This window comes from Mustela putorius, unplaced genomic scaffold, assembly GCF_011764305.1.
Source record: "Mustela putorius furo isolate JIRA1106 unplaced genomic scaffold, ASM1176430v1.1 tig00000640_pilon_pilon_pilon, whole genome shotgun sequence".
NCBI classification, from domain to species: Eukaryota; Metazoa; Chordata; class Mammalia; order Carnivora; family Mustelidae; genus Mustela; species Mustela putorius.
Window position 1 is genome coordinate 1662058 of NW_025421432.1, and position 16616 is coordinate 1678673.

General features: G+C 35.0%; 1 protein-coding gene across 7 annotated transcripts in view; it reads left to right on the forward strand.

Annotated features, from left to right (window-relative positions):
- The window catches only part of METTL25 (methyltransferase like 25), a 146991-nt gene that overhangs the window by 10726 nt on the left and 119649 nt on the right, over nucleotides 1-16616 (forward strand). For all 7 annotated transcript variants that reach the window (XR_006607529.1, XR_006607528.1, XM_045082955.1 and 4 more), the window contains exons 2-3: nucleotides 11174-11338; nucleotides 12282-12388. Coding sequence is in view for 5 of the 7 variants with exons in the window: in XM_045082955.1 (XP_044938890.1) it covers nucleotides 11174-11338; nucleotides 12282-12388 (272 nt within the window). In the remaining 2 variants the exon portion in view is untranslated. The remainder of the gene's footprint in view (nucleotides 1-11173; nucleotides 11339-12281; nucleotides 12389-16616) is intronic.

Here is a 16616-nt window from a genome sequence, read left to right on the forward strand (position 1 = left end):
TTGGGTTGCTTCTTTTTCTTAAGTCCTATGGAATGTAATGATTTAATATTTTTATCTCCAGGCCTTATTAGTCCCTGGTGGTAAACCCATGATCATGTTGAGGGCCTGGATCAACCTGAATCTTGAGATGAAAAAGCCTATGACAAGTTTTAATTGGGTCAACCAAGTCAATAAATTTTTGAACTTCCCACAGGATCTGACTTCAGATCAACTTTAATTATGAAAGTGGTGAAATAATTCTCACTTAAGATACATCTTCAGAGTTGAAGAGAGAAAGTAGAAGGCTGTGGTGTAGTATTATCAGCACTTCTCTTGCTGTTCTTTGCCCAAATACTTTATATTTCTGCTGCCTTATTTGCTTAATGTGCCATGTGTCGTTCCCTTCCCTCATTTTGTTCATGCAATACTCTTTGTCCCACCCCAATTATTTACTAACTATCCACTTATTTTTCATTTTCTATCAAAGCCCAGATCAAATTATACTAAATAATTTGGAAGGAAGTAACAAATCTAGTTATTTGTACATTATTTTATTTCTTCCTTTATTAGAGCACTTATTACATTGTATTAGATTGATTTGCTTCTTGTGACATAACTTGTATGTGAATTCTGGTCTCTAGCATATGGTGAGAACCATATAGTAGGTTCTCACTGTATGTTTGTTAAATTTGATACAGCTGCTGAGTGTAGAGTACATGGGAATTCCAATAGGTAGAGCAGTATAAGCAAAAGGGTAAAGATGAAAACTATAAAACATATGTGGAGACGGGAACAGAGAGCAGAGCATTCATAAATTTTTAAATAGCTAAAAATAAAATCAGGAAACATTGCAGCCAGTTTCTGGAGACTGGTATGTTAAACTGTTTGGAATCATTCTTCTATGTGACACTGTCACTTTTGTGATAGTTTGTAGATTTGAAATATGGACGTGGGGCAAGATAACTGGCAATGGAAATGCAAAGGAAGTGAGTCTTAAAAGAATTTGTATAGAGAAAATTGGTAGTTCTTGGTGACTGATACTTATGTGGGTTTAGGTAAATAGAGGAATCAAAGATAATTCCAAGATTTTGATTTTGGAAATGTCTTGAGTAATAATGATGAATGTACCATTGACAAAATTAGGAAAATTGGCAGATGGAGCTCTTTGGGGGAAATAATGCATTTAGTTTAGACCTTGTATTTAAGGTCTCGCAAGTAGAGATATTTAAGATTGAAGATTTCATCTTCATTTCTCTTCAGTCCTTTACCTGCTGCCTTACATTTTTAGAATTAGTTTACATATTTTATTTGAATAGTATAAATTATCACTTCTCTAGGCTATAAGGACCAGATGTTGATTGAAATGAATTTAACCCTCCTGATAGTTGAGAGGAGAGAGGAAGAGATAAGCAGTCCTTGAGCATTGCTTCTATTACCTTTACAAGTTCAGTATTTCTCAAAATTTGTAGTGGTCATTAGAATTAAGAATAGGTCAGTAGTTCCTAAGCCTCACAACTTTTGGAATCATGATTATTTTTATATCCTGATTTATTTTTGCAAAGATTACTTAATATTTTCTTAGTATAACATGATACTAGCTGTTGTGGTTAAATACAAAGGTGAACTGGGCATAATCTCTTTTTAAAAAATAACATTCCAATAAGAGAGAGAAAAGACATCAGTAATTCTAGTACAAAACAAAATGGGAAGATGAATGTTTTCCTTTCTAAGCAGAATTTTCTTCTAGTTTCTTTCCATTTGACATAGTCTGAGAATTATAGTATTATACTTCCTAGACTAAGTGATCTTTGAATATCCTATTTCTAAGCATTGCCCAAGAGAATGCTCTCTCTATCTAGATGTTTTAACATAATTATTACATATCAATAAAATATTTATTATTATTTAATTTCCAGCTGTGTGCCAGTGTTTTTATCCAAAACCAGTTGATTTCATTTTTCAAATAAGTTTATCATTCTTTATATTTGAAATTTAAAATGTCCAGCTGTGTGTGTTTCAGTTGTTGTATTGCTTTCGTGGGTTTTTAGAATTCTCCATAATAAAATTCTAGTTTTCCCTCCTGGCATGTTAAGCTGTTCCTCATTTATTGTTTTATTCATCTATATGTGTTTCTTAGGAATGCTTATGCCATTTTAGTGAGGTAATGTGCCACGACAACTATTATTTTTATTTAAAAAGTGACTGTATTTTCAGTTTATTACAGAATTTCACTACAGCTGGCTCTTTGTCAATAGTTATTTCCCAAAGATGATTACTCTTAATTGTCTGCTCTTTGCATCTGTGGATGGATTATAAAGGCGTTACCTAAACACAGTGAATCTGTCCTTTTGTCTCCAACACCTATATTTATAAACCTTTAATACTGCTTAATATTTTATAGTATTTTCTACCAAAGACAGGCTTGGAAGTATAATTCCATTATTAAATTATCTGGAAATAATTCTTTTTGTAGGAGGAGGGTCATTTTTTTAAAAAAGATTTTATTTATTTATTAGAGAGCACTAGAGAGAGAGAGAGAAGCATGAATGGTGGCCAGAGAAAGTGGGAGAAGCAGACTCCCCACGGAGCAGAGAGCCCCTTGTGGGGCTTGATACCAGGACTCTGATGTCATGACCTGAGCCGAAGGCAGACATTTAACCAACTGAGTCACCCTGGTGCCACAGAAGAAGGGTCATTTTAATCAGAAAAATTTAAACTGCATAAATTATTTCTACTTTCTTTTTTTTCTTAAAGAGGGCCAGAGGGCAGAAGGGGCAGAAGGAGAGGGAGACAGAGAATTTTAAACAGTCTCCCTACCCGGCATGGAGCCCGATGTAGGGCCCAATCTTAAAACCTTAAATCTATATTATGAGCTATTTATATATTTGCACACTTTCATTTAACTAATCTTTTTTTGTATAGTTTGTCTTTGTTCCTTTTTTAAAGTTTATTTTTTTCCCTTTTTTCAGTTTTTATTTAAATTACAGTTAATGTACAGTGTAATATTATTTCAGGTGTACAATATAGTGATTCAGCACTTCGATGCATCACCCTGCGCTCATCACAAGTGCCCTCCTTAATCCTTCCTTAATCCCCATCACAAGTGCCCTCCTTAATCCCCATGATGGATGTTTCCTCCATCCTCCCCCACCTGCCCTCTGGGAACCATCAGTTTGTTGTCTATAGTCTGTTTCCTGGTTTGCCTCTTTCTCTCTTTTTCCCCTTCACTCATTTTTTTAAATTTCTTAAATTCCAGATGCAGATGAAATCATATGGTATTTGTCTTTCTCTGACTGACTTGTTTCACCTAGCAGGATACGCTCCAGCTCTGTCCTTGTTGCAGCAAATGGCAAGATTTCATTCTTTGTGATGGCTGAACAATACTCCATTGCATGTATCCGTCACATCTTCTTTGTCTCTTTGTTGGTCAGTGGGCACTTAGGCTGTTACCATAATTCAGCTGCTAAAGATAATTTTAAGTGCTGAAAACAGTCTCTCCTCTTCTTAGGGGAGGCTCCATTTCAGATGCAGATGTAGCTTGGCAAACGAGTATCTCTAAGCAACACCCATGACAGTTACTGAATCTCAATTCTTCCCTCTTGATTATTGAAACCAAAATGGCAATTTTAAAGTTTAGTTTGGCATTTTATTTATTTAAGCTGTTTGTAGCCACCTTGAATAATGACTCCTAAAGAATAATATTGATTTGATTTTATTAATTCTTTATACCATTATAAAAATTAAGTAAAGAGTAAATCTGCTGGGAGTATGGTAGGAACTATATAGACAAAAGTGTATAATTAATGTGAATTACTTTTGCATCATCCTCCTACTTGGCAAATGATTATAACTAAATAAGAGTTAAGAGTGGAATAGACATATACATTTTGTATTAATGTTGAAATGTAAGTAATGGAGTTTCAGCTAACAATAGTATATGAAAGCTAAAGTTAGTAAAATGCATAAGGAAAAAAAGTACAATTTTAAGACAGAGTTGTGACTTAATTTTACTCTCTCAAAATTCCCTATTAAGCTTACAGTTACAGTTTACATGGGACAAAAGTTTTTTGTGTCCTGCCTCAAATAATAAATAAACTGAAAAGTCTTCATTTTTGAAAGCTTAGAAATCTAGGTCCAAGTCCATGTATAGAAAAAAAAAAAACTGTCTTCTCTGTAAGAGATCAGTGGTAATGTTAGTTAGTAAGATACTGGCATTGTTGTGGCACTGTGTGTGGTAGAGCCAAGAGTGGTGTTTAGAAGTGACATTCAAATATAGGAAATGAGAGGTTTGTGGTAGGAACAAGAGAAGTACAGATGCATTTCAAAGCACTTATTAGTTGATTTTTAAGGTATCTGTTGCAATTATAACATCAGTTTTTTAAGTTTTGCAATCTGGAATTAATTTTTATTTTGATAATAGAATCATACTTGATTTATTAAATTTAAAATTTATTCTTCAGAAAGTATTTACAAATACTTTACTCATAAATGCTTTAAATGGAGTTTGAAGTCGGATTTCTCGTAATCTGTCTCTTGGTTTTAGTTGGTTTTTGAAAATAGATACTTTTGATAACAGAAAATTAAAGCACAGTAAAAGCTGAAAGTCTACCTCAGGTCTTTAAGGCATAGTCCAGCTTGTTACCTGTCTATTAAATTTCACACTAAATCCCATGAGAAATATCATTAGTACTAGAATTCTCTCAACTTTAAAGCTGATGCTGCAATAGTGGTACCTAGTGCTAACCACTACGCTCCCAACAATGAATAATTCTTGCTGTCACCCTACCTAGAATGTAGAACCCAGGGTTGGCTCTTGGACTCCTATGTTGTGTTTCAAGTTACAGCTCACTTGTCCTTAGTTGTGCCTTTATTCTAGTGATGGAGGCCTTCAACCCAAATACCAGACTCTAAACCTCCTTTCTCCCAGCAGGTTCCACATTTAGGAACTGGGTATATGTATTGATCTTTCTTTTGGGTTCTTCCATAATAACCTGTATGATATTCTGGGCCTAAATATTTGAGTGTTTTCAACCTTGTATTCCAACAAATCCTGAAATATATATAGTTACTGAGTTTGGATTCATGGTTTAGGGGTTGCCTACTATGTTCTAGGCTCTATATTAAGACGGTATATAAATGTGTATATGCATGTATGTGTGCACATCTGTGTGTACTTACATTAAATACTTGTATACATATTCATGAATATGTGTGTGTGTGTGTATTCTTTAACATAAAATATGTGTATTCCTCCCATTTTATAGATAAATCAAGACTTAGAGCAAATAAATATATTATTCATGGCTATACAGAGATAGATAGTCTGAGAACCACAATTCAAACCTAGTTCTTGCTCATTTATTTATTTATTTATTCATCCCTACTTACTAAGTACCAGGCATTATTCTAGATTCTGAGGAATCCGTAATGAATAAAAATCTTTGTCCTCTTGGATCTTACTTGTCATGTCAGATGGTAATAAGTGCTGTGAAAAAAATTAATAAGAGATCAGAGAGGGTAAGGGTCTTTGAATGGGGTTGCAGTTTTAAGCAGAATTGTCAGAGAAATTTTCACTGAAATGGTGACATTGGAACACAAACCTAAAGGAAGTTAGAGTGAACCATGAAAATACCTGAGAGAAGATGGTTGCGGAGAGAGCTAAAAACAATCACAGAGGCCTGAGTAAGCACATCCCTTATGGGATCTCAGCAGTATTCTAACGGAATTTCTGTGCCTCCTAGAATCCACATTGAACATTTACTGCATGTGTGCTTTGTAAATGTTAAGACAATGTGTCCCATAAGTGAATTTTAAATTAGCTTTATTCAGTTTCAGTTATTACCTTGCACAGAGTAAGCACCTTGGAATTGTTAATTTTTAATCAGGTTACTTTTTAGCAAGTCAGTTTCTAAATTGCTGTTTCTTTGTATGATATTTTAATTTTCCTCAAAATTCAACTATGAAAATTTTCTGTTATAATTAAAATATGTAGTTAGATTTTCCCATTTTTAGTTTTATAAGTGACTAATTAAATGTGAAAATGCTTTTGAAATGATTATGGTTACACATGCTTTATACATACAATATTGGAACAGACATATTGTTTCATTTCATATACAACCTGAAATTATTCTGAAGTAGCATAGGAAAGTTTCCTAGCATATAATTGGAAGATATAAATTAACTTTTTAAAAAACAGCAGTATATACATTATTTTCTTCCTTATGTAAGTGATAGGATTATAGAGATACTCAGATATTCATAAAGTTTAATGCATCCTACCTATAATTTTCAAGTTCAGCAAGACAGACTTTAACTTTTGATTGAAGTCTACTGAACAAGTGTAAAAGAGTAAAGCCTAAGTTAATCATCGTGAAACTCATAGCCTTAAAATGTTCAGTTACATTTGCACTGAAAATAAGTAAATTTCCATTTTAGAAAACATGTTCATTTCAACTCAGCCAACACTTACGAGCACTTATTGTGCTTCTGGGGGTTTTATCAATAAGAAAAAAAAAAATCACCTGTGATGCTATTGCAGTAGCACCGGTGAGAGTTAATAGAGTATGAACTCTGTCAGTGATAATGGGGCACCCGTGCCCCATTGGATGAGATTTTGTTGTAGTACCTATTTCTAGAAATAAAGCAACGCAACCACTTCATGCCATTTTAAAGCAACAGTACCTTCATATGGCAGGCACTCAGTTAGGGGGTGAATGGATGAGTGAAAGCAATTCTTTAATATACTCACTACTGCAGCATCAGCAGCTATACTAGGAGAAACAAATTCTATGATTCTGAGGTGGTAGTGATCACTGAGGCCAGCTGGATGGTGCTTAGTTCCACAATGAAAGACATTTTTACATTAAGATTGATGGGTGACGGATATGTGGAGCGAGAGCACAGGGAGCATTTAAGATAACATGAAGACTTCAGCTCTGAGTGAGTAAGGACATTATTAAACAAGATAGGAAAGGAAAGGTTTTGGAGAGCACGAGAATATGCATTTCAATTTTGAATCTTTTGAATTAGAGGCATCTGTAGGATATGCATGTAGAAATGAATATAAAACATTTCCATGTCCTTTGAAGATTATTATTAAAGAGGGTACTGTTGATTTTTCATGACATTCTGGGCCATGGGACAGTTCTAGGCTGTGGGATAGTAATAGTGACCTTTGTCCTAACTCCTGTAACATGGTTAAACCTCAACATTTAGCACATAATTATATTTTATCTTGTATCATGTTCTAAATGTTCTAAATCGCTCTTGTCTCACCTATAATTGTAGACATGAGGGCTGAGATGAGATTTTATTCTAACAGGCTCAGCAGTGCTATCGAAGTCCTCCCAGCTGGCCTCAGTGATCACTACCACCTCAGAATCATAGAATTTGTTTCTCCTAGTATAGCTGCTGATGCTGCAGTAGTGAGTATATTAAAGAATTGCTTTCACTCATCCATTCACCCCCTAACTGAGTGCCTGCCATATGAAGGTATTGTTGCTTTAAAATGGCATGAAGCGGTTGCGTTGCTTTATTTCTAGAAATAGGTACTACAACAAAATCTCATTATAAACCCTTTTTATGTCATTTTCAGAGACATCAGTTGTTCTGTGTGCAAAAATTATTAAATTTCTCAAAATCTTAAAATTACTTCTGGCAGAGCGGGAGGTGTTGAGGGAAATAAAGTGAAAGAATTAAGAACATGAACAAAGTAAATATGAACCATCTTAAGATAGTACCATGGTATGGATCTCTCTGCCAGAGGGAATTCTTGCCAGACCTAATTCTGACAGTCATACACTTGCCTAGCGGTTTTGACTGCTGTCTTTCCTGTTTTCATTTGTTGCCCATTGACCTTATTGCTGTGGCATGCTAATAATTAAATTTGGGAATTACAAGCAAGGGCTGAACACTGCCTTGGTTCACATGCCTTGCCCTTTGGTGTCTGTGCAAATGTGGCTAACATGTAGCCACTCTAAGTTTTGATTTCTTCCTGGAGATCACCTCATAAGATTGTTCCATTAAATGTAAACTGTTGAACGTGGTGCCTGACATGTAGCATATGCACAATAAATATTAGTTATAATTTCAATGAGTTATTGTGAATCTAGTAGTATTCTTCCTTAAGGTGCTAGATAACATTCAAATAAAATAACAAACATTTATTTTTGAAAATTCAAAAAATGTAAATATGTAAACTATGTAAAATATAAATATATTGATTGTAATTTCTTAGTTTTGAAGCATTATTTATTTCTGTACCTTGAGATTTTCATAATCAGTATGTGTATGTGTAACTTTTCTTTCACTAACAGCATTGATCTCTGCTGTTAAAAAACAAACAAACAAACAAACAAAAAACAACAGAAACCTAGAGATATCCTGGTCTCATATTAACAGAAAATAGCTTCTCCCCTGCCTCTTTACCCGCCCCACCCCCTACTCTCTTTCCCAATTAACCTGTATTACAAGAAACCTCTGTGGAATAGTGATCCAGGGTGTACAAAAAATAAGAATAAATAAAGACAAAGCATGCGATCAAGCAGAACAGGTACTTCCAGTAGGGGGAGATATTTGCAAAATAATCAAGTCACTTAATATGTTGGTGCAGTGGCAACAAATTTAAAAACAAAGCTTTTCCTGAATTAAAAAAAAAAAAAATACAGCTAACTAATAATTAGGTAAATATTGGCTGAGTAACACTGTGGTTTCTGTTTTGCCAGTTGCCAAACTCAAACTTGTTCTACAAGTACCTAGAGAAGCACTATGAGGAGACTATATACACTGTTACCATTGCCACATAACTTTACTTACAGACTATTTCAGAGGTAGAAGTAAAGATAAGAACATGACCTGCCTTTCTCTCTCTTTCTGAATCTTTAAAAATTGCTAGTGGAAATTACAGGCTAGATCACTTGAAAACAAAGTTTAGAGGCTATATTTCGGTAATTCAGAAAGATTTTTTCACAGGTTCTAGTCTATCTAGATATACTGGTGTAGCCCTAAATGTCATAAACTAATGGATAAAATCAGAACACTATCCTTTCTTTCTTTTCTTTCTTTCTTTTTTTTTTTTTTTTAAAGCAAGCATTGTTAAAAAGATAGTAGCTTTGTAATTTAGATATCCAGATTTCTGAAATTTCTGTGAGGCGTAAAATTAAAAGCAAATAAACATTTAGATCAGGTTGGATTTGGATTTTTTCAAGTATTTTCAGTAGGATAGTTAAGTTGATTTGAACCATTACTTTTCCAACAGAAACATCACATTTCTTTCTGTTGGCAACATTGTCCAATAACTGACTACTATAATATTCCCTCTGCACTTTGAGATTTAATACTCTTATTCTATCACACTCTGAGAAATTGCTGCCCTGGAACTTGGGGATGTTGAGACTGCCCTTAAACCTGAGAGTCTCACTCAATAGTTGACTGAATTTTCCCCTCTGTATCATGCCTAAATATTTTGATGTGAATTTTATTACTCTTGGCTGTGCTAGTAAATTCAGTTTGTAAAATATCCAAAGAACTTATAATACACAAACTATATCTCAAATAAATTCACTATAGTAATTTTGTAGTTTAAATTTCTATTTAGTTGATTCAGAAATGGAAGTTACAGGTCTCTACCAATTCTTGATTAACATGGTAAACATCACCAACAACTTACTAGATAGTAGCTTTAAAAGGATACTATCTTAAACATGTTGGTTTTATTTAGAGTTCTGTAAGCCTTCATGAATTTTCTTCTTTTTATTTTTGCTAGAATCATTCTTCTTTGTGTTTGAATGAATTTTTATAATTTTATAAGTAACTGTGGAACATCGGCTATGCTAGAATAGACTTCATAGTGTATAGTTTGGTTTCTCTGGTAGAACCAAAGTTGTTTCCTGAATTGTACCATTCTTTCATTTCATAAGGTGAGCATTTTAAATACTTTATTTAAACAATGGATGTGTGGGGCTTTTTAATTATTGAAAGGACTCTTCAGTGAATGAACTTAATTAGACTGATCCATCCCAAGAGTTTATTTGAACCACTATGGACACATTGGAATGCCCTTTTTGTAAGCTTCCTAAATAAATATATAAAAATAGCCATAGAAAATTGAAATTGAGCAAATAAAAAGCAACTCTATCAGTGTATATGTGTTTCCATCTATTCCATTAGAATAGATGAGATTATGCTGCAGTAATAAACCTAAAAGCTCAGTGACTAAAAAAAACGAAGTTTACTTTTCCTTTGTATTGTAGTCCATGGTAGTTTGGCATCAGTGATGTGCATGTCATAGTCACTCAAGGACTCAGCTTCCATCTTGACACATACTTCAGTGATTAACAGTTCTGGGAAAAGAAGGCATAGCAAATCCTCCAGTTCTTTAAACTTCTGTTTGAAATGGCATAGTTCACTTCAGTGAGATGTGTCCACACCAGAATTCAACAGGACACAGGCTGCTCACACAGAGAGGTACCGATATTTGCAGTATAACAGTTGACCATACTCTTCTTGAGGAGTGAGCATGTGGGAATAATCAGTAGGTCCTATAGTAAACTTACAGAATATATGGCTTAAAACTGACTAGGGAAAAAAAATGAACTGTTTTCACCTAATTTTAACATGACGAGTTTTAAAACTCGTATTGACAGTGCATTGAACACACACACATGCAAAATTTCTCCATGGTCTGAATGATGCAGGGGCTCTTTTACAGTAACATCTCTACCACTGGGGACATTGCCATTGTTCCACACACAGTGTGCACAGGGAATAACAGTGTAGTGTAGACTGATTGCCTTTAAATTCACAGTTGTAGGTCAGCCAGGACCATCCATAAATTTAATGACCACATTACAGTGTAGCAGGATTTTAAACTTTTATTTTGCTGCTGGTTTTTTTTTTTTTTTTTTTTTTGGTTTTTGGGAAGATAAAAAAGGCCAAATTTTAATTTTAATTTGGAGTTTAGTTATATAATTGTGTATACTCTTAAGAGAAAACTGAGTGCTGTAAATAACTAATAGCTGAATTAACAAATACAGTGGAACCATTAGCGATATTGTCAAAATTCAAACAAAATGAAAATATTATAGTTTGTTCTAAAGATGCAGTGTTTTTCATTTATTTTTTTTTAACTCTCACACAAATTAGCATTAACTAGTTATTGCTAACATTTCTCTTTTTATCCTGATCTTTTTAGGTATTACTAATTTTCCCAAAATATTCTGTGAAACTTCCCAGAAGCTGGTGAGTGTGGAAGCCTTTGCTCTGGCTGTGAGATATTATTCTGTACAAAACTTGGGAATATGTACTCCTTTTGAGCAGTTACATACAGCCCTTCAAGGAAGTAAAAAACAGAGAACTGGTAAGTGTGTATGTATGTTTTTTTTTAGTTATTAGAAGCAATATACTGTTGGGATGCCTGGATGGCTCAGTTGGCCTGCCTTCAGCTCAGGTCATGATCCCAGCGTCCTGGGATCAAGTCCCACATCGGGCTCCTTGCTTGGCAGGGAGCCTGCTTCTCCCTCTGCCTCTAGCCTGCCACTCTGTCTGCCTGTGCTTGTGCTCTGTCTCTCTCTCTCTCTCTAACAAATAAATAAAATCTTAAAAAAAAAAAAGCAATATACTGTTCATATATATTCATGTATTCTTTCCAACATGTTCTTAGTTTATTGTTCTATCACTGCTTTTCTATCATGAGCACTGTTAGATTGGCTTATACTTAGATAAGTAGGTTTTCTTATGCATTGTATTGTATAGAACTACTTAGTTACAGAGCTCCACATTTTTTTCCCTACATTTTAGTCGTTATCAGTCTTTTCCTTTGTAATTAATTGGGGGTTTTTTTGTGTGTCAAGGTACATTTTTACTTTTTATTTTGTTTTTTTAAGATTTTACTTATTTGAGAGAGAGATAGTAAGAGAGCACAGTGGAGGAGCAGGGAGGAGAAGCAAGCTTCCTGCTGAGCAGGGAGCCAGATGTGGGGCTCAATCCCAGGACCCCAGGATCATGATCTAAGCCAAAGGCAGACACTTAACCAAGTGAGCCACCCAGGCACCCCTCAAGGAACATTTTTTTCTTAACATAATGTTTAATGTTTACATAATGTTCTATGGATCTTCTTATTTATGTTCTTAATTCAAATTTTGATTCATAGCAGATAAATGGAGATCTACCATGCAGACACAGTGGAATCTCTATATTATTTTCATATGTAATTACAGAAAACATGAACATTAACTGATGATTTTTTATTACATTTTGTTTCTTTAATAGCAGTATTTTAATTTTGTTTTATTTTTGTTCAGGTGAAAATGTGAAACCAGATGAATTTATGAATTTGAAAAAATCTCATGAAGTTCAGGCCATGTCAGAGCTGATCAGCAGTATTGCTGATTACTATGGGATAAAGCAGGTAAGAGAATTTCTTTGTATTTTCAGGTGTTAAAATTAGTACCTTTTTTGGGTATCATTTACATTCTTATCTATGATCATTGTCTAGCCTTTAAATGTTATTAAATAATAGCTAATGTTAATTATGTCGGACACTTCAAATATGTGCTCTCATTTCCCAGTACAGTGTGAGTATAAAAAATTTATACTAAAAATGAGGTATGACTATTCACGTTTTGCCACCAGTTTTACTCTTTTAAATTATCTTCACTAAGTTTCTGTCTTGAAGCAGCATTATGGTAATGACATTCTGCAAAATGGTTTGCCACTGGTGTTCTCAGAACCTGGGTTACCAAGCTGTGGTCTGGGGTACCTGTCTCATGATAGTAACTCTGAGAAACTATGTTTTAGGATTAGAATTCTTTCACGGTGTCAGAATCACAGTGCATTCCTGTTGTGAAAAGTAACTTTTGTGAAACAGTAATGTCTAAAAACAGATATTAAAATAAAATCAAAGATTGCCTATATTGACCTATAAAAATAGTAAGTTAATTTACTTATCCCTGGCTTGTAAAAATAGTAAATAATTTTTCTTATTTCTACAAGAACATCTGTGGGGATAGTGGAGAATCTTCCCTCCTTCAATTTCTGTTAGGTGTTAGAATATTTTCCGTGGATTCTTCCAGACTTGTGGAGAGTTTGAGGATGATTAGAAAACTATCACAGCTCGGGCTAGGCATGCAAAACCACTTGTGGCAGCATAGATCTCTAGGTTAATGGCTAGAGGCAAGAGTTAAGGCAGTAATTTTCAACCTTTTCTTGAGTGTATCATACCTAGCAGTACCTATCTGGATCAGTAAGAGGCTCACCATGGTAGTGATACTCACCTGAAGTAAAAGGGGCAATTAAACAGTAATAAACTAGTGCTATACATATTACACGGATGGATATTAGGAACATAAAATTGAGTGAAAAACTGAACAGTTTATATAGAGGACTACATATTTTATGGTACCATTTTTTAAAGCTTTTAAGCAAAATAATGGTATATTCTTAATGCAAAAAAAAGTACATGCAAAACAACTCATAAAGAAGCAAGGGAATCATAATTTGGGAATAGTTGTTACTTCTGGCTGAGAAAGCAGTGAGCTGAGATATGGAAGGAAAACATAGGTATGTGCAGTGGAAATACTCATATTTTCATTCATAGGATGGCTGGTGAGTTCATTGTTATAGCAGATACTATTGGATGCTAACCCAAATATTCTCTGACATTTCATGGTATGCCAGCCTACCTTCTACCTGACAGTATCTGCATTTTCCCCTGTGTGTTTTTTCTGGCTGCCAAAGCAAAGCATTACTTGTCTATAGGTTCTGGATATTAACTCTTCCCTTTGAACAGCCTTGAATTAATGATTGATGAAAGTTGGTATACAAATACATCAACTCCTTGACATTTCAGGTAGGATGATTCTGAGTTATGTGTTGTATGCTAGCTTCTACAGTGGTATTTTTCTTAATGGCACAGATTTTTTTTTTTTAAATATTTTATTTATTTATTTATTTGACAGACAGAGATCACAAGTAGACAGAGAGGCAGGCAGAGAGGGGGGAAAGCAGGCTCCCTGCTAAGCAGAGAGCCCGATGTGGGGCTTCATCCCAGGACCCTGGGACTATGACCTGACCCGAAGGCAGAGGCTTTAACCCACGGAGCCACCCAGGTGCCCCAATAGCACAGCTTTTATTGCGCTGCCTTCCTTTCTCCTTTTCAGCTCTCTACTTCCCTCCCAAATAATTGACTTATACTTAAATCTTTGTGGTAGAATCTGCTCTGTGGGGGCACCTGAGTGGCTCAGTGGGTTGCGCCTCTGCCTTCCGCTCAGGCCATGATCTCAGGGTCCTGGGATGGAGTCCCTCATTGGGCTCGTTGCTTGGCGGGGAGCCTGCTTCCCCTCTATGCCTACTTGTGATCTCTCTCTCTCTCAAATAAATAAATAAATTTTTTTAAAAAGAAAGAAAGAAAAAAAAAAAAGAATCTGCTCTATGATAACCCAAACTAAGATAAGTGCTATTTATTGTTGTGCTTCATAACTTTACATTTAAACTACATTTATTCTTTATTTATGTGAACTATTATATAATAAATAACTTTAAATTCATACAGCAGATTATTGTATTGCTAAAGTGTAGAGAAAAAGAAATTTGAAATACTTTAATATATCATGTTAGACCTGCTTTCAGGGAACTCTATTATAGCACTAAGTCCTGTTCTTAGGGAATGAAAACCTAAGTAACAGACTTACAAAGTCTTTCTCTTCAAATCCCTTTATAGCAATATTTAATTCTCACAATAGTAAAGTTTAAGATCTATTGTATATGTACAGCTTTTACTTTTAAAATGTAGGTTTAGGGATGCCTGGGTGGCTCAGTTGGTTGGACGACTGCCTTTGGCTCAGGTCATGATCCCGGAATCGCAGGATCAAATCCCACATCGGGCTCCCAGCTCCATGGGGAGTCTGCTTCTCCCTCTGACCTTCTCCTCGCTCATGCTCTCTCTCACTGTCTCTCTCTCAAATAAATAAATAAATAATAATAAAAATCTTTAAAAAAAAATAAAAATAAAATGTAGGTTTAATGAATACAGATTTCATGGGGATAGATGGAAATCCAGATTCTGAAATACCTAACTTTACTAATGACCATAGACACCAGAGAAGAAAACAAAACAGAATTAATTTTTGCTTCAGCCACATTGCTCCCTGTTTGCCTTTTGCCTCCCTTACTCACATTACCAAGGCTTCTTAATTTTTATTTCTAAAATGTGTTTATTCATTCATACCTGCATACATGCATACTTTAATAGATATTTCATTAGCTCCTACCGTGTGTCAGGCAACGTTATAGATACTGAGGATGGAGTAGTGAACAAAACGAATGATATCTTTGCCTCGTGGCATTTACATTCTAGTGGGAAGAGATAGATAATAAATTGATTGTACGTATATTTTGGGGGGCATGCCTGGGTGGCTCAGTGGGTTAAGCCTCTGCCTTTGACTCAGGGGCCTAGATTGAGTCCTGCATTGAGTCCTCTCTACTCAGCAGGGAGCCTGCTTCCCCCCTCTCTCTCTGCCTGCCTCCCTGACTACTTGTGATCTTTCTCTCTGCCAAATAAATAAATAGAATCTTTTTTTTTTTTAAGTGTATATTTTTGTGTGTGTTGATGTAGTTTAAAGAGATAAAGTAAAAAGCAAAAGGAAGTAGCTAATTCAGAGATGGGAGATTAAAGGTTTTGTTTACGAAGGAACAAATAAGAACTCATTTTAAACTCATTTGAATTAAGGCTTCCTTCAGGAGATAAGAATTACCCATTAGATTATCTGGACAGAAAACTTTTCAGATAGAAGGGATAACATGCTCAGTGGCCCTAGAGTGGGAATATGTCTGGTGTGTTCTTGAAAGAGCCTGAAAGCCAGGTCAGCTCCAGTAGAGAGATTAAGGGCAAAGTAGTAAGAGGTGGGGTTGGAGTGGTTGAAGGCAGTTCATAAAATTGTAGTCTCAGAGGCCATTGTGATATTTTGGGCTTTTATCCTGATGAGGTGAGAAATCGTTGGCCACACTGGATCACTCTGGTTGCTGTGTTGAGGGCTGTTACAAAGCAGATATTTTCACTGTCTTTGTCCTTCTTAACCATAGTCTTTTTAGACATTCAGGCTGGTTCTCTCCCGAAATTGGTTCCTGCTTGAACACATCAAGAGTTTTCAGTTAAGGCATAGATCCCAATAACAAAGGAGGTTAGTAAGGAAGAGATAAGATGAAAGAGTTGATGAGAGATTTTGCTAAGAGGAGTATTGTGATCAGACTTTGTTTTGTTCTCTTGAATATAGACTTAAGGGAAAGGAGCAGGGAGACTACTGAGGAGGTCGTTGCAGTAAGGTAGGTTTAGGGGCAGTTGCTAAGATTATGGATTTGCTCACAGTTCACATGGAAGCTCTGAGAAAAAGAAAGGCGTCTTAATTTCCACCTGGAAGTAAGTATGGAGATATCATCAACTATGATGGAGAATATTATGGGAAGAGCAGGTTTTACAGATATCAAGAACTTAGTTTTGAAAATACTAAATTTGAGACTTCTATTAGGTATTCAGGTGGAAATGTTTAGTAGACTTTGGTTATATGAATATGAAATTCATGGGAGAATTTCATACTAGAATTATAAATTTGGAAGTCATTAACCTAGAATGGTAATTAGAT